General features: G+C 45.9%; 1 protein-coding gene across 1 annotated transcript; it reads right to left on the bottom strand.

Annotated features, from left to right (window-relative positions):
• Nucleotides 1–89: 89 nt before the first annotated feature.
• Nucleotides 90–19,504, bottom strand: ddr1 (discoidin domain receptor tyrosine kinase 1; the record flags this gene model as incomplete). Its single annotated transcript, XM_068757830.1, has 19 exons — nucleotides 90–1,865; nucleotides 2,041–2,190; nucleotides 2,540–2,807; nucleotides 2,888–3,085; nucleotides 3,399–3,526; nucleotides 3,605–3,906; nucleotides 5,232–5,330; nucleotides 6,170–6,377; nucleotides 7,404–7,564; nucleotides 8,506–8,565; nucleotides 9,086–9,229; nucleotides 10,369–10,615; nucleotides 12,319–12,505; nucleotides 13,038–13,140; nucleotides 14,182–14,329; nucleotides 14,842–14,994; nucleotides 15,191–15,266; nucleotides 17,119–17,221; nucleotides 19,432–19,504. Coding segments are annotated over 19 exons (2,949 nt in total), but the record flags the coding sequence as incomplete, so codon positions are not given.
• Between the last annotated feature and the right edge of the window lie 7 nt (nucleotides 19,505–19,511).

The raw sequence follows: 19,511 nt of genomic DNA on the forward strand, positions 1-19,511 counted from the left end.
AAATGAATATCTGGGCAAATTTACCAGACCATCGAGTGACTCTAAAAAGCAACCGGCGACGTCAATCAATGCTCAAAATATTTGGCAGCTTGGAAAGAACATCTGATTTATTTGAAAAGGTTAACTTTGTTATAACATCTACAAAAATAGACAACAATGAATTACAATGGTAGCAAGCTTCCTACAGAGATACAGAAGACCCCAAATGGAACGAAGAGCTTTCCATATATTACTAAAGGCAATTATGATTCTATCCTTAAATATGTACAAACCATTATGCTCAATTTCAATCAGACATCATGGAGTCTCTAAGTACATACAGTATATATAAAAAAAATATGGGTTTGGCTGAACTACAGTGTATCAAAAAAATAAACCAGCACAGTAAAATATTACTTGATCATCTTAAGCCATGGAAAATGTACAGTGCTATACAATCAGTAAGGTAGATGCATTGATTCTACCACAGTCAGCTTAAGGTATTAACATGGGATAATGCAGTCGTTGATAATGATGTGTTTAAAAACATGTCATGGCTATTTAAACACACCGCTGTCAGACGTTTTAAATGAGATGACCCCGATGTCACCATCACATTTTTAAATAATATTTTACATCTAACGGTGTTGTAGAAAGAGACCGTGGAAATGCAGACAGATTCTGACTGAATTTAGATCTCCCTTGGCGAGTAAAACACATCTGAATCCAGGAATCATATCAGGCCGCTCACAGAGGCTCATCGTGGCCGGGTATAAGCATGTATAGGATTTAAAGTGCAGCTGTTTGTGGAATTTTACATTTATATTTTGTCTCTGGATCACAGCCAGGTACAAAAATAAAAAGTTGCCACAACACCTGAGCAGGTGCATCCGAAGACGTGCCATTCCACCGCCCCGGGATGACCGGATCGCCCAGTTTCCCCCGCAGCAGAACGCTGTTCCCCACCTCTGTGTCCATTTCCCTCTGGTTTGAGTCCATTTGGCAGCAGGGACACAGTTCCTCTCTTCATGTCTCAATGAAGGGGTTCAAAAACCCTTTGTTGTCTCGTTCACACCAAATTAATCCACAATAACTTTGATTGTGGATTGCGGGGCACTAAAGGTATTATGGGGTGTAGAGCATTGATGAGTCGTGTCTAAGTTACAAACGTCTCCTAGACAAGTGGATTGTCATTTGTTTTGCGTCTGAGATGGGCAAAAATGGCTGACGTTCGGTGTGTTCCCACCCGTGCAGCTTCGTTGCTGAGTGATTGGTGATCGTGTGCAGTGTGTGTGTGTGTGTGTGTGTGTGTGTGTGCACCTCCACCTGCTCCCCTGCGTGTAGCGCTGCAGAAGTCTGAGAAACACAAGAATTGTACATTTCCTAGCTTTCCACGGCCATCCGTTGCAGTATATTCTGTCATTTAGCAGCTTTAAAACAAAACTCCTTTATATCCATTTCAGAAGAGACAAAGTTCCTACGCAGACGGCGCCCACCACCAACCATTGTAAAAATGTAGCTTGGATTGTTATTTCAGCTAAAGCTGGGGTTAAATCAGCCTTTGGGTTTGGGGTCTGATGTGCCAATAAACCGGACCAGCGGTGCCTCGGCCCCGCCCACCCAAAAAAAAGCACGACTATAGAAAGCAAGCGAGCCACTCTCCTCTCTCGCCAGAGACTTGGCGTGCAGCTCCTGCTGCAGCAAGGAAGTATAAACGCATCTCTCCTCGGGTTGCTCTTCTCTCGCTACACCATGTTCATGGCGTCCTCGGCGAGGAAGGAGTGCATGGAGGCGAAGGACGGCCGCAGCTTGCAGTCTCTGTTCCAGCAGCTCAACATGAGTTCATAGAGACCCTGTGGACACACTGCTGGTCTGCTCAGATACACCTGCAAGGGGGGGGGGGGGGGGGGGGGGGGCAGAGGTGGTGCTGTTTAATGAGTGAGACTTTCTTATATATATATATTTCTTAACTATGTCTGCTGCATTTAGTGGGAGTTTCTTGATTTGCAGGTCAGTGTGTTTGTTATCTCACTACAAGTGAGGGCGTTTTGCATGACGCACCTGTCTGCCCTGGTCTCTGAAGAACTCCCCGGCGTTGTCGATGACCTGCTCATCCGTGAGGTTGGAGTACGGCTGCTCCTGGCAAACACTCAGCATTTCCCACAGAGTCACCCCAAACGCCCACACGTCGCTGGCTGTCGTGAATTTACCCTGCAAACACACGAGCGACTGATTAAAACATCATAACCCGTCGAAATGATCATCAGAGCCATTTTCTTTGAATGGCGAATAGCTGATTAAGGAATATGAAGTTTGCATTAATGTATACATGACTCAGATTAGTCAGATTCATTAAAGAAATATTTTCATACTTTCTCCAAGGCCAAATCATGCGACTCATTTAGCTTGTACCCTTCCACAAAGTTCTGTAAAAATCAGTTCAGTAGTTTTTCAGTAATTTGGGCGCATGTTGACAAAGGTCCTGTTCTTGTTAGCCCAGTTTTCAATATAACACATTCGACTTGGCTGCGATCAATAACAGAACTGTATTGCTTCTCACCATGAGGATGCACTCCCAGGCCATCCAGCGTATTGGCAGCACAGCTCTGCCCTGGATCCTGTAGTAGTCGCCGGCGTACAGGTTCCTGCTCATGCCAAAATCAGCAATCTTGATGTGACACTCGCCACCGCAATCCTCCCCACTCTCACCCCTCTCACCCCCGACCAGGCAGTTGCGAGTGGCGAGGTCCCGGTGCACAAAGTTGAGGGACGAGAGGAACTTCATTCCAGAAGCGATCTGGCTGGCCATGGAGATGAGGGCCGGGTAACTGGGAGAAAAGGTCGACGTCAAGTGGGCTAACAGCAAACCGATGTACGACTATTCATTTCAGTTCATCAGCGGGTTTACCTGATGGTCGGGGAGTTGTGTGACGGGCCAGTCTTGTCCAGAAGCACTCGGTGGGATAGATATTGGTTCAAGTCTCCACATTCCATGTACTCAGTGACCATACAGAGGGGGTCGCTGCTCACGCACACCCCCAGCATACGGATGATATTGGGATCCTTCAGGCGAGACAGGATCTTTACTTCTTTCAGGAAGTCATTCCTACCAGGACGAGGAGGAAGATTCTGATTTTAGACGACTTCTCAAAAATCGGTCGCTCAAAATATGAACGCAGGAAACGTTGAAGCCGCTCTGATAAATACAAATACATTGTGTATGCTCGAATGTCTGTGTGGCCCCGCGATGCGCTGCGGGTGTAACCCCGTCTGTCGCCCATAGCAAGCTGCATGGCGATTAAGTAATTCTAAAAGTCAATCTCTGCCTTGAACCCAAACTCGGCACCAGCAGCAGTAAAAGCATAAAGATATGGAAGGCCTCACTGAAGCCGACATTAGCTGAGCGTGACTTGACAGACCTGGCGTTCTTCGACGCGTCAGGGCGCAGGATTTTCACTGCGACCAAAAGAGGGCGACCTTTTCTCACATTGAAGGGGAACTCCAAGTTGGGAAGGTCCTGTGGGCTCTCGATTTCACACAAATGAACCTTTCAGGGGGAAAAATACAGACGGTAAAGAACAATCGCACGTGAAACATACACACGCTTTTCCAGGTCGTTCCTCACCTCTCCGAACTGTCCCTCTCCCAGTTTCTCCTTAAAGATGAGAAACTCGCGGGGCAGCTCGGGCAGCGGGGTGGCGTCAGCCCCAGGGCTTGAGGAGGCCAACGCCGGCACGGCGTAGGTGTTGTTACCGCTGACGCCCTGCAAGCTGACTATATCTGCTTCCGCATAATGAGGGACACTGGGAGGCATTGGGGGAGACACTGGGGGAGACAACGAAGGGTAGGGAGGGGAACCAGGGTAAGGGGGAGGCTCCTCCAGCGTTTGGGGGGAAACCTTCTCCATGTCCATGTCCAAACCACAGGCTGAAGGAGGAAGAGGAGGAGGAGGACGCAGACAGGGTGGATGAAACAATGAGAAGATTGGTGATTAAAAAACATTGCTTTGGTTTGAGGCCGTCTGTGACTGAATGATGCTACAGACAAATTGTAATGAAGGGATAGTTTGGATTTAGGAGATTGTTCTTTAATGACAAAAATATATATTCTTCCCACTCAAAAATAACTTCATAGACTTCAGTACAAAAAAGAGAAGTGAAGCAGAGAATTAAAAAAAATAGGACAATAAAACAGAGGATGATGAATACCGGTAACAACAATAGGTAAAACTAATATATAAACACAATAAGAAATGATTAAAAAAAAGAAGTAATATAATGGTGAATAGGCAATGTGGAAGATTTTTATTTTGGCAATGCGTGCTTTTCCTGAGATCATTATTCACAGACTGCCAGAGATTTTACTTTGCGTTTGGGACAACTGAAACACCTTCCTGCTTAATCCTGCTAAACGGTGCGTCTGGGTTTTGAAACATATTACAATGAATAAATCAAATGATTTCTACAAAGAGACTCCGTCGGTCTGCAGTGGAATCACTGACGAGGTTTCAGCAGCTCTTAAAATACAAATTTATTAAACGTGGCAACAACTTAATATTTAACACAATCAGTCGGCGCATAAAAGGTTTATGTTGTTTTTATTAAAATACTGAACAATAAATAAGAAATGTTTCCAACCTCAAACAGGTGTGTGAGTTGGACATCTTTTAGAGTTGTCGCCGATAACTTTTACACATATTTGCTTAACAAACATAATATTTAAAATTTTAACCACATGGTAAAACATGTCAGCATGACGACATTTGTTAAATACTAAAGATGAACTAGATTATACAACTGAGTTATTACTTTTTAAACTATTTGACAGATTTTGATTAGCGCTCGTTCTAATCTCGCGTCTAAAATTTGATCTTGACAAATGTAACAGTTGTTAGGACGTTTAGGACGCCAGCCTCATGGTGGCGCTAGAAGCCAGGATACATAATCTGGGCTTGATGCTACTTCAATCCACCAGCGGTGACACTTCAGTTTTGACCAACAAACATTGCCAAGTCAATCTTTGGGTTATTTTTTAAGACATATACAATTCCCTAAACACCAAACCATCCCTTTATGAACGGCGAACGAGTTACGTTTAGTATGGAGAGGATGAGTTACTAGTTATGTGAGTATCACATGCAAAACAGACTCCATCTATTCTGCGAGGGCCCTTCTAACGTCCCGACCCAGACACACCGGTATTTAGGTAAAGGCCCCCTCCTGACTGCGTTGGCTCAGCCTGAGGTCTCTTACCCTGGGGCACATTGAGGCTCTTTTCCTGAGCCTGAGCGGCACCGGGGACGGCTACGCGTCTCAAGCCTTTCCTGTGATCTGGGTTGTTTAACAGCAAGGCTGGGAGGGCAAATGCACACACACACACAGAGAGGACGAGGTGGGGGCACAGGCAGGAACCACGATACGGGTCAGACAGATGGTACAAAAGTAGCGGCACGTCACACAAAATGCACACATAAAAAAAAAAAAAAAACTACAAGGACAATCATTAGCATGACTCATTAGCATATCGTCCACAATACGAGGGAAGCAGAGCAAGTACAGGCAAAGTTAATGGCACATCCAAACATTAGCAAAAAACAGTGATGGAATAATGTTTCTGTTACTCGTGTTATTTCAAACTCACACCGACGAAAACCAGCATGCAGACCTCCTGGGGTGCAACGCAAGTCAAGGAATGCCTTCGCTCTTTCTAGTCCTCTTTTCCTCCTCCCTCGTTCCCTTTTCTCTGAACAATAGCGCTTTTGTGCCCCTCTGCTGTGCATCATCTTGGACCCACTCTCCCTCACGGGGTATTTGGTTTTATTTGCTTATGTTCGGTGCGCTGAAATAGGTCGTAATGCCTCGTGTGTTCTCGATAAGCACGCAAGATTTTTTACTTTTTTTTTTTTACTCCTGCCGTTTCCCCTTTGCGGATGAGCTTGCGCTCATTGGAATGATCAACAGAGGTTAAGAAACACAAAGACAGGCATGCAAAGACAAAGAAATATGGACAACTCCATGCTTGCAGGAATGTAAATTGTGTGCAGATGGAAAGTTGTTCTTTCTCATATGTCTCTCCGTCCCAATCTCGTGTGGACGACTATGGATCTACTATCCAACCAGTACCTTTTACTGCACGTCAAGCTAAACACAGCTAAGCTCGAACAGAAATAATGACTGTGTTCATAACTGACCTGTGCTGTCTCTGTGGTCCCGGGGTCGTAACAGAGCAGTGGGCTCTTGATACTCTCCCTCCCCCTCTCTGTCATGCTCCCGGTCGTCAGGGAAGGTGTGGATGCGTTGGTAGCGGCTCGAGTAGCTGTGTGTGTTGTTGATGACCACATTGTCCGAGGGTACCGACAGGTGGACCCGCAGTTCATCGCTGGACAGACTGCCCTGGGCCTGGGGCGGGGCAGGGCAGACGATGCGCTTAACACATGCTAGTTTATTACATAGAGCTCGGTACAGCTACAGGGAGTCTAATACAATGGTCCTGTTATCAATCATCCCTTCCTGGTGGTCCGTTTAAAAGGTTCAGCTTGTGCTGGAAATGTGCTAACAAATTAGTTGGTACATGCAAATTAAAGGACCCCCCCCTCCCCCTGAGGTAGAAGCAAGACTTGCTGGAGGGATTGCATATCTCATCTGGTCAGGGAGCGCCTTGGGTGAGGAATGAAAATGTCTCTGGAAGGAGGACGTCTGGAGTACCCTGCTAAGATGACTTCTCAGACGGACGAAACGATGGACAGACGGCTAAACCCCTTTCTAACAATAGCCTTCATGAAGTTTGAATTTATTGCCGAACTACTGTATTATACTAGAAAATGTGTTCCCCATCTGTGCCTAATAAACCGGCAGCTCAGTGAGAGTGTTGTTTGTATCCCTGGAGCAGATGGTGATCAAACTGTGGAAACAGCCTCTCATCTTTGAACAATTAGCGGTAAATGTAAAAGGATTCCCTGAACACATCCAGATGGAGACACACTGATTCACCGGCAAAAGACTGGCAGGTATCTCACTCCCCCCAGCAATCATCTTATCTTGGGTAAGAGGGACATTTCAGCCCAATCGCATGAGAAAACAGTTTCTCGCTTGGGGTTATTTCATCTGTAGAAAGGTGTAGTAATAAAACAGTGGACAGTGAGATACATGGATGGTCTGGAGGACTCGGGCATTTTCTCTGGAAACAGCAAGTAGAGAGAGTTTTTCTAAGCACCTCGAACAAAACCTAATTTACTTTAATTGTAGTGAGAGACGGTAAATCTCTGCGATAGCGGTTCCAAAAAACAAATCTGCACCGGCGAATTGTCGACTAAATGTGAATCCAAGAAACCTTCAGGGAAGGTTTACGTTCACAGCCAAGTAACCAACAGCGATTAGAAATAACGTGAAACTCCAACATTAGACGTGACCTCGGTCTGGACTCACCTTGCCCAGCAACTTTTTCCAGTACTGCCTCCACAGAATGACAGCAATAACAGCCAATAGCAGCAGGATAATGCCCACCAGGCAGCCAATCAAAATAGCTGTGTTACTACGGTCATCCTTGGCTACAGGAAGCCCCGCCCTTGGAGTGTTAGCAGCAAATTCTGGATCTAGAGGAAGAACACAAAGAAAAAAAAAACATTGATGTTTGTATGTGTCAGTCTGCACCCTGCTGCTGTTTGTGCATCCGATATGTTATGCATGCATTTGTTATGTGTTGTCGTTTGTGTGCGACTGCATGCCGGCGTGACAGAACAGTCTCACACTTGCTCGGGTACTAAACATTAATTTAGTTTCATCAGGCTTAGCAGCTGATGGGCACTGTCTGAGTATGCAGCTATGCCCACTCATACCTCACAGGTTCTGAGAGCCAGCTGTTCTGAGAACAGATCAAGAACACTGTTTAACAGCTTTGTCGTAAACTATTCATGTGAACCGTCCTGCTTTCTTCCTCAAAGTTCAACCGCACCATGTTGTCTGATTGTTTTCCTCAGCGCTGCCTCTAGCGCAGAAGCAAAATGGCCGTTAAGTGAAAGGAAGAAGTGTTGCTGTGGAGCAAATAGAACATTTACATTTTCATTCAGACCAAAATACAAACACAAATACTAAGTACGATGCTTTTAACACACACAAACACACTTAAAAGACTTACACACTATCCCAGTACAGAACAACCCCTCTTCTTCCCGCTGTCCGTTTATCACCTTATGGGTAATAAATAAACCCAAATGAAGCTGCTCAACCGAAGACAAAGCGGCACCCGTGCCACTTTAAAGACCCGATATTGTTTAACTGTGGACAACAGAACCGGTTCCATGCAGCCGCGAGACTGTAGGAAGCCAAGTTGTTACTGTACACAGATATAATGCAATTTCCCCTGCAGCTGTGTATCTGGAAACCCGGGGGGGGGGGGGGGGGACAGAGTCCGGTGCCAAAGTCTGCCACTTCAATCCCTCCTTCATTATTGCTTCATGCTCTCTGCTGAGCAGTGGGACAGTTTTAAAATGCTGTCCAAGCTGGCTCCTGTCCCTCTGTTCACTCTCACCTGACAGCGTCCAGTTACCAGTGGCGTCCGTCATGTAGGACGAGGTGGTGATGGGGGGTTCTGGAGGAGCGAGGAATGGATACATGAGGAATGTGTGAGGAGAGAGGAAGACTCAGAGGAGGGTGATGAACAGACGGGAAATCACGGATAGCAAAAAATACTTTGGATTCCTTTCTATCCGCCTGGGGATTTTTAATAAAACCTTAACATTTGACCTTTAGCTTTAAGCTTTAAGTAAAATGAAATCGGCATCCGCCGTTGAATTTGGTTCAGTAAATGTTGGCTCCAGGCCAAAGGATTTTGGCTCTCATGATAAAAACAGAGGCTAGTCAGACATGGACCTCCTGCTGCTTCTCGCCTCGGATTCGACACACTGCTGCCATGCGCACACTCATCACAATTAGAGACAAAGCAATGGAAGGAGAGTCAAGATGTCTGGGGAGAAAGCAGAGGAGCAAGAGCGAGCAGCAGGGAGGAGAAGAAGTAGCATGGTGGGTGAAAGAAATGTAGTAAGTGCAAGAAGAAGAGTGGAGGGAAGTGCAGGAGGATTCAAATGAAAAGGGGCACCAGAAAGACATACCGGTGGTGGCGTTGGAGGAGGTGCGATTCGATGTGGGAGAGAAGGACGTCTGGACAACAGGAGGAGGAGAGGAACTGCTGGGAGGAACCTTGGGAGGGTTAGGAGGAAATGAATCAGTGTCCATGACATCCTCCTCAAACGGCTCTGCATGAAGAGAAGAAGAGAACGAGAGGAGCTGATTTAATAAAATGATTGCTTTCATACAGTACAGGAAACCATCTGGCTGCAGAGCAACAGACAATGTGGTTGCGTTTCGACGTAGTCGTCGTCTCACAAAATCACGTCATGTTGCTTTTGAGCTGAGCCACTCCTTATTGATTGATGTGAAAGATTATGGAACGTCTATGGACTATTTGTGACCCAGTTATACATAGCTGATTAGCCGACTGACCCCCCCCCCCATGTGCTGTAGTAACATCGACATTCATAGAAATAGAATGACACATAGTCTGTCATCAAGCTGATGCCATTGTTGCTGAAGATTGAATATTTTTCTGGCACCAGAAGTCCAAATACAAATAACTCTGTCAGTAACATAAATTACTGACAGAGTCGGGAGCATTTTCGTTGGTGTTGATCCCAGCAGAATCAGGAACTTCAATCGGACCAGACTAAGGGATCGACAGTCCGACAGAGATAACAGACCGCTTCTGAATCATGTAGTTCATTCTACCAATCTACAGTTTGATTACTGAGCACTTGGTTGACACTGTAGCGGACATCGTTTCTGAGTAGAGAGGACAGTTTAATTAGTTCCAGAAATCTCATTTGGATAGCGGAAGAGGAGTCCAACAGCCAATCAGATTAACCCTCACAGAAGATATTGAAACCCACTTATCCATCTGCAGCATGGGCCCCATTTCAGTCTAGACTGGAAGATAGTCAATGCTTGATAACAGATGGAGAGGATGCAGGGATTTATTCTGTTGATTTTGACCTTTTTAAAATCTATTAAGCAACTATAAAATGATGGCGATAAATGATAGAACACGTTATGATCGATCTATTTATGTCTAACATTCCTTGTTCAATCTTTCAGTTAATTAGGGCAAAAACATAATTTTTACGTGTAATATCCTTGACTACAAATAAATTCTGATACCTTAAATCAATTAAAAGCATGAAGCACAGATTAAAAACTTCAGGAAGTCTGAAAACAAATCTAGCCCATCAGATTCTTTTTAAACGTTTCAAATCCTTTGATGATTAATGTACTTTTATTATTTTCTGCAAAGAAGGCATCGCTCACATATGGACAGAAATGATTCATTGTGTTCGCCCACCAGAGAGGAAAGATATCTCGCTGATGAGCAGCCAGCTGTCTGCAAAGTAGAACTTGCAGCGGAGGATTTGAGCCGGTCGGCCACCGAGTGGGAGGGAGATGGGTCGAGAAGACGGGTCCTTTAGGTCCTCCAAGGGTACCGGCAGGGAAAGGGGACTGGACCATTGCTGGAGGATGCCCGGCTTAAAAAGACACTCGACCTTGCTGAAGACCCGAACACCCTGAGTGTGACGGTTGTTACTGTGCACCTACAGGAAAGAGAAGAGTGTGAGCGCCGAGAAAGGAAGCGAGCAAAAGGCTTAATGATGCAAGACGCTAGACAATCCCTTAATCACCCACATATTTGGATTAGCTCGACACTTCTGCAAACATACGGAAAATCCAGGGAAAATTAGGCTCGCATTCGTTTAGTATTCATAGAAAAGCAGGAACAGATTCTACTAATGACACATTCTCATCTTGTTGAAGTATAAATTGCTTTGGCACAACCTCAAGTGGAGCAAGACTACAAAGGGGCAAAATAAGAAGAACATTTAAAGGAAATGAAAGGGATGGAAGAAAAGAATGTGACTTGCAGGAGCAATGAAGGAGTGAAGAGGACGGTGCTGTTTTTAGAAGCAGTGAGAATCCATAGAACAGCTCCTAATATATATAAGAGGGCTCGTTGAGGTCGGAAGGAGATGAAGAGGGCGGGGTGTGGAGGAGGATGGAGGTGTAAAAATCAAAGAGATAGAGGCCAAAACTTTAGATCTGACTGGGAAGACGTTTTATTCCTCCAAGAGAGGTTCGTGTTGCTCCGATAGGTTAGCGATTAACCTCACACTTGCTGCGAGGTCAGCCACTCAAACCTAATCCACATGTTAATGCACACACGAGACTCAGGCAGAACAGCTGCACCAGATGCAGAGGTGACGTGTAGCTGATCAAAATGGCCTAGCCATTATGCTTTCCTTCTTTCACTAACCGCCTCTGATCTTTTTGTGCAGTTGTTGTGTCTTTTTAATGAGCTGACGAAGAAAGGTTTTACATATATTCCCAAAGGAAATAAAGTTCACAAAGAAAAATCGGAGGGTGTCCCCGGTCTGTTAAAGGTCCTGCAGGAAGAGCCTTTTAAGTTTGATGACAGGTCATAGAGCAGGTTTCCCTTTTGGGAGCATGGGAGAGTGATTAGGTGCACGTTAAGGAACCACGGGGGCCAAGTCGAGCCAGAAATACGTCCAGGTTCCCTCATTTTATTTATTTGAGGTGTGTGTGTGACATATCCGCTCTGTCAGGCTTGGTTAACGGTGCATTTAAGCTAAGGTTGGGGAGGAAGAGCCACAAGGGAATAGACAGGAAAAACATTACACTCGGAATGCCACTGGGAAAGACTTTGAAAGGTAACTTGGAAACACTTGAATAATAGTGGGAAGAAAAGAAGCCGAGGGAGAGCAACCACAACATTTGGATCCAAGCAAAATCCAGACCTCTAAAATCTTATTTTACAACTTTATAAAGGTGTCTTGGAATTCAGAACTATCTGAAGACGGCTTCCTGGTCAGACACTGATTTCACGCACACACACACGCACACACACACACACACACACACACACCCTCGTGCTACAGCAGGAGAATGCATTGGTTGGAACAATGTGAATTTCGAAGGAGATCCATCAAATGCACAGATAAACAATGAGCCTAATGTTCTGCTGAAATATCAATTTCATGCTTATATTGTGCTAATGAGACAAATCAATCAACAATCAATTATTGGTTTGCATGCAAATCTTCACATAGCAGATAGGAACCATTTTATAAAACATTAAGGAGTAATAAAAGTTAATGACATTTGCTTAATATCCAAAATGGATGGTTGCCCAAAGTTTGCACAGATTTTCTTTTTATTCGTTTTTAGCAATTTTGCATGTCGTCCCTCCACAGAATCTATAACATATACATTCATTGCTCACCTGCATGTTGTGGAAGATACGCGGTTTCTCAAAGTGGAATTCAATATCGACGCTGCCTTGCCCAAGGGCTTCCCGACTCCAGCCCAGGTAGTCGTACCCTGGCCACACTCTCAGCTCCTTAGTTTGCATGAAGTCGTCTCCGCCCAGGACGCCATCACAGAGCTGGCCCAAGCCTCCGAACTGCATCCTGCACACACAGGCCTGCATCAGTTAACATGCAGCTCTGAATGGAGGCTGATAAACACACACACACACACACACACACACGCTAACACCCCTGCAACAAATACACCTGGATCACATCAAAGGTGTTAGCTCACCTACTAGAAATATTTCAGCCCCACTAACTCTCACCCCATTTCCTTGTTCGCCCCTCCTACACTCAGTGCCAAAACACTGTGGTCAGGAAACAAGCCTCAAATCCCAGAGCGTCTAAGAAAATAATGTTATTCCCCTTCGATTAGGCGGACACCAGAATAATGTTTCAACAAAAAGAATTGGCTGAGGCGTCACTTTAGTACTAACAGATGTGAGCTTTTCCTATTCCATTTATACAAACATATTTCTCCACCTTATTTATCAAAACACTTGTGCTACTTTTGTGTGACATTTGTGTGAAATTTGCAAAAGCAGCTTCACAATTTACTTTTTAATATATATTTTTTTAAAGGTGTAAATAGAAATAAAAAGCCCAGATGAGTTGAATATGAATATCTTACCCTTGCTCAGTGCCTCCATCGTAGGTGGAGTCGTTTAGATAGACAGGCGTTCCAGATAGGTGCATGACGTGACCCGCTGGAGCTGTGTAAGCCTTCAACCCATCTGAGTGAGAGAGACGCATGGCTTCAGTAACGGTCATGTGACAAAACATGCACACGCTGCATGTGCAGCACCTTTTTAATTTTATTTTATCTGCGAAGCTATTTATTTCCATCATGAGCTGCTATGCTCTCCCCGAGCCAACATTCAACAGTAATCACTGCCACAGGGAAACAGCTACAGATGGGTTTTAAGTAGAAAAACAAACAGGGGTCCGCTGCTCATGCCTGCTCGGCCCCAGCCACCATTAGCTGGTGAAATTCAAGCCTCTCTGCGAAAATATTCAGCTAATCAGCTTGCTCCGTGAGGACAGAGGTGACGTCAGCAACATGCCCGACAAGCCCACTGCTCTGCTACCCATAATAAACAACGGCTCATATTGGATTTACAGTATGCGCGTAGAGTAATCCATTTGCCTATGAATGGATGTCTGTGGAAATGATCGTGCACTCAGATGCGTCTCGTGTACTTGTGTGAGTCTGCAGGAGAGGGTGACGCACCTCCAGAGTGCAACACATTAAGCACAAGAGAGACCTCACATCTGATATGGGATGAGATGCGTAAAATATTTAGAGGATTCTGAGTAAATCCGACTTGAGGATTCATCCACGTTTTGGAAAGATTGGTCTCCTTGAAGAGGCCGAGACTGGGAGCTGGAGCTTTTAGTCCTGATAACAGGCCTGATTTAAAGCCTGCTTGATGGCAGATGGGGCAGGGGCAGAGGTGAGCTGATAATAAATACTCAGGAAGTCAGTGCTGTGCTTCAGGAAACAGTCGTTTATCACTGTGTGCCTTCATTTACACCGGGAATCCCCAGTGAGGCTCTAAAACTGATGCAGTGTCTTGAATCGATGCACGGGATGCAGAGCAAAAAAACAGGCACTTTTAATCATTAGCTTCCCTAAAGGCCGTTCCTCATTGGACGCAGGATTAACTCCAGGATGATATTGGACTCGGTCATTTTCACCAAATACCAGAAAAACCATCAAATGAATGTCCAAGTATTCATCCCAGCAGAGACAGTTTGCTTCGTACAACACTTACCATTCCACACACAGCCGTAGAGCTCCACCCGGAGACACACGCTCATGACCCGGTCAGCCAGTGGGTAGAAGCGGACCATTCGGGCCACAATGGGAGGACCAAGGTCCTTCAGTACAACATCGTAGGTGTTCTCATTGCCTGACACCACCTAGGAGAGACAAACAGTACGTCATTACTCGCCTTCCCTGCCCGTCATCGGGATGGGCTGAATGAATCTCGTCTGAAGGCTTTAACTTCTCCTTCAGTTAATCCACGAGGAACTGAAATGAACCAGCTGAACCAGTGCAAAGGGCTGGTTTTAGAGCGCAGATGTTGAGCAGCCTTTAGCAGAGGATTTTAATCGTCTTGCAATGTTAAAAGTCTAAAGTAGCTTCACATCTAAACTTGCAGGATATTAATGCAGTACGGACGTTTATCACGACGTGACATTCTGGACATCTACAAAATAAAACTAGAGACGCCTTTATCTACAGGAGGCAAGGCATTAATTGTATAATGTTGAAATCTCAAGCGTAGTGTAGTTTAACAGTCACAAGGCCAATAAATATTAAATAAATTTAATCAAATATTTTTTTTACAATCCATCACGATAGCATTCGTCTTAAAAAGCAACAGGATATCCAACTATTTCCCATCACAAAATGAAATGACGCTCCTTACCTCCTGGCCCCAGCGATCCTTCCAAGCGATCCATTTTACTCCATCCCGGGAATAATGGAGCCGATAACTTCGGGCAAATTCCTGGCCGTGGCCGTCGGCATGACGACCCTGAGTCCCAACCAGAGCCAGGAAGTGGAGTTTGCGTAGGTCTACCTATAGGAGTCAGTAAATGTACGATTTTATGTCTGTTACGATAGAGGTACATTAATATGGACTCATAGGTGTGTTAGCTTAGTTTAGCATTAAAAAACAGAGGGAAACAGCTAGCCGAATTTTGTTAAAAATTGTTGAGCAGGCCTGAATCCAAATGAAACTTTAAATCTAAGGAGTCCAAAACATAACATCTGACCTGAAGATACTCTGATCCCCTGGGGAAGACGGCTCCTGCAGGACACCAAGCTCCATCCCCCTCACCGGTACTCAGCCTGAGAGAAACAGACCTTTACTAGTTAGACAAAAAACCTGAAATCAACTTTAAAGGTCACCAAAACACAGTTCCACACCCAAAGATGGACGCTACCAACAAGACCGCTGGGATGCAAATGACAAATCAATATAAACAGTCCAGCTCTTAACCATCACAACAAACATTGCTGATTCCTCAGCAGCCAGATATTCACAGAAAAATGGGCCAATGTCTGAAAGAGACGCCTAAATAATGACAGACTTGGCCACAGCCAAAGGAATAGCACATAGAGACAGAATGAGCAACCGATGACAGATGGAAAATAAAGGGAAGACGGGAACGCAGAGTGAAAGGTTTCTCTTTCTTTCCCTTCAAACTCCACAACGAGATCTGATATAGAATGTCACGATCCATCTACTCACATCTCATCAGGCCTGCCATGATCACACACACACACACACACACACATACATGCATCACAAAAGGATTTTCCCCCTCAGCTTGAACTTCCTCAGGCCCAGTCTGAGAAGAAAAGTCCACACTGCCGCCACATGTTGGCCCCAGAAAGAACGCAAACTCGGCGGTGTCGTCTTGTGATGTTGCATCAACTCGCACGAGGCCGCTTTGGTGCAGATGCCAGGCCGCGGCCACGTTCTGACCACTGTGGGCCTCCTCTCGAAACGAAAAACTGCTGCTCCGACCGCAAGAACAAATCACCATGTCGACTTGGTGACACTGGCAGTGGTGGTGGTGGTACTTAATCAATCCCATTCTGCCCTCGGTGGGTGACATCATACAGCCAGAAACCACCAGATGATATCAACACATTAGTGCTCCACAAAGTGTCCCGTGCCTGAAGGAGGTGGAGGGAGCAGTGAGTGAGGAGAGAGAAGGGAGGAATGTAGCTGTGGAGACTTTTCCTCCACCCTGCACCAGCCAGCAGGATAACATTACAACACACTGTTCTGCCAAGTACCTCATTTGTCTCCTATTTCTCCCCGGGCCTGTCTTATGCTTCCTAGCTAAATACCAGCCAGCATTTCATTCCTCTTCCCTCGTGCTCGTCTACCCCCCCCCCCCCACCACCACCGATTTTAGACTGATATGGTGATAATTCACAGCTGCAGAGAAGTAAGAGCCAAGAAAAAGAAATATTTACCTACCCTGTGTCCCTCTCCGCCGTTCTTCACCCGACACTTTCCCTCACACACTGTTTAATTACTCTCCACCGTTCAGCGCACCATCATTGTGATCAATCGCTCACGTTTCTTTTTTGAGTGTCCGCTATTCTCGGTTGTCTCTCCGTCACTGTCAGTGCCTCCCCAATGCCTCTTAAATAGAGACGGGTTAATAATTACTTCCAAACAGTTAGACACTCAGTGACAAAGCCCTACATACCAATGCACACACACACACACACACACACGCGGCACTTTTTTGTGACGCTGACCTCCACCCAGACAGACGAGCCGTTAATACAGTTACCATGAGGACTTTACAGAGACATCCCCTATCATCTAACTGACTTCTGACAAACTGATTAAGTACCAACAGACTGAATTAAGAGACATCTGAGGATGAAATCCCCCCCCCCCCCCGAGCCCTGAAACAAAAAAAAAACATTATACAACTTCAACAGTACGAGACATATACTCCATTCCGTTTTTGAGTCTTTGATTGCTTTATACGGAATGGAGATCACTTTGAAATCTAAAAAATAAAAGTAAATATTAGTCTGTATAGTTTAAAATGCAGTGGACAAAACATTTGATGAGACACAGATGGATATAATGATGACTATACTCCCTCCTCCCTCAATCATCTCATGGTCATGTGCTCATACACGGTTTGCGCATTCCCATGTTTCCTACCTTCCGTGTTTGGCCTCTGTGGAATCTGACCAGGCACTGGAAGCAGTGATGTCGGCGTCTGGGATGGTGCCATCCTCCATGCCCAGGGCGTAACGACACTGAGCTTTAGGGGAAGGGGGGGGGGGGGGGGGAGAGGTGAGGAGAGAAATATAGAGAAAAATGAAAAACGTTCTCCTTTTTATGAAGAATATGTCCCGAGGGAAATGCAGTATTTCCATTAGAGTGTCAAGCCGTCGTCGGTCATGGAGCGCAACGTTGTTATGTCATCTCTGGACAAACATCAGGACGCCATGCTTCACCGTGGCTTCACCGCCTTCCTCTTCTTCGTTCTTACGGAACCTCGCAGGGCAGATTTATTGACTTTCAGAGGCAATGACTCGGTTTTGCATCATTAATTCCTCCGTCCTGTCAAGAGTGACTCCATCAGTGATCGAGACCTGTGGAACTACACCTTTCATATTCACCCCCCCCCCCCCACATACACACACACACACACACACACACACAGGACCCTGTTCCATTTACCACTATTCGGGGATTTGCAGGAAAAGAAAAGGGGCTAAAGAAATAAAGGGAAATTGAAGGAAGACAAACTGGTCTCAGATATCTGCACTGTCATTCCGCTGGCGGCAGACGGGACGGCACCGGGCCGGGATTACCGAAGGCCCCAGCGATCTGTCCTGAAGTCATTCGTGCTGGTGGGGCTGAGAGGCTCAAGGTTTGGTGATAAAGTGGGAAGGGGGTAGTGACAGTGATACAGAGGGGAGGCTGGGGGGGGGGGCGACAGAAAGAGGCGGGGGGGTAGGAATCTAACTCAGATTCTGTCATTGAGTAAACGGACAGGAATGTTGGGCTGGATGACAAACACTAAAAACCCCACAGGGTCCAACACACACACACACACACACACACCCTACAGACAGGTGACCATTTCATTACATCATCCTCATGACACACAACACCAGTCAACACACTGCTATCTGCCATCTTTTCTCTGCTCTCCGCCTCGTCCCTCTCTGTGTCCTCCGTTTTCACTTTCTCTTGATGTCCTGTCCTTTCTAGTAAAACACCGGCCCCCCCGGCCCACCGAGGCTCGCTAGCGCCCACCGCCGAGCTATAAGCGACACAGGTGTGAGCGCGTTTTGTGCCACAAGCCCTGCAGTTAATGTCGGCACAACGAGCTGATGAATCAGGTCACTCAAAGACATCCGTCACAGATTCGTCATTTTCTCATGTTCACCAACTTCACCTTTTGGTCTCACGTGGAAACTAGAACATTTGAGATGAGGCCAACATGAAATGTTGTGCGTTGTTATATGCAATGCATGTTTAAGAAAATAAGCAAAAGCTTTCAATTAGCTGCTTTCAATATTACGGGTGTAAAATAATACTGGGGCTAGCCTTGGTCGCTTTCACAGCTGTTGCAGGTAGACGGTCATCCAGCCAGCGAACCGTCTCCTCTGGATTCACCAGGCTGGATGAATCGTCTCCTCCTCGCCACTCCCATCCTTGATATTTTGACTGACACTTTGATGAGCTGTCTGTGCCATTAGCGGCCTCGACGTGCCATGGTGGAGTGTCGTGTGGGACGGCGGGTGAGGGGGGGGGGCACCTATCTCAGTCTCCCGTTACACGCGACTGGCCGGCAGACGTGGATCGGACACAGGATAGCCTGTTGATAGCCGACACGGAATGAGCGTTAAGCCAGGCTCGCATTACAGGACTTTTAAGTCGTCGTGTTTTAAAACAGGCATCTCCACAGACCATCTTCTCTGGATGTCCAACATGCACAGACAAAGATCTGCAAATAATGGGTCCATCTCGCAGCAGCATGATTTCAATAAGAACCTTGTATGACTGAAGGAGCTGCGATCAGGCGGGTTGTTTTTTTTTTTTGCCGGAAATTTAAGACAACGGGAGAAATGAGTGTGGAAGAGGAAATGGGTGACACGGGCCTCAACGATCCATGAGCAGATTGGAAGGTGTGAGGCTGGATCAATAGGCGCTACCAGTTCCAATCACAGTTCCACACCAGTATTCCCTCTCACACTATCAGGAGGGGTGAATTTGATGAAATCGGCTTTATTCCTGTACTGTTGAGGCCGACCTTACTTATCAGAGAGGATCGGAGCAGCAGGATGAGAAGACTGCCGTACCGGTGGGGAGGAAGAATACAGCATGAGAGTACGTGTGAAGAAACAGCTCTTTCAAATGTGGTAGGTTTTAGTATAAAGACAAGAGACGGCAGAAATGAACCATTTAGAGTCTAAATTAATCTCTTTCCTACATGCACGTGGCTGTCTGACATCTTACCTGGGTTAAAGTGCCACTCGTGATCCTCTGAAGACAACACCAGCGCCACCAAGACCGTGAGCAGAGTGGCGGAAAACAGT

Source organism: Brachionichthys hirsutus, chromosome 3 (genome assembly GCF_040956055.1).
Source record: "Brachionichthys hirsutus isolate HB-005 chromosome 3, CSIRO-AGI_Bhir_v1, whole genome shotgun sequence".
Classification (NCBI taxonomy): Eukaryota; Metazoa; Chordata; class Actinopteri; order Lophiiformes; family Brachionichthyidae; genus Brachionichthys; species Brachionichthys hirsutus.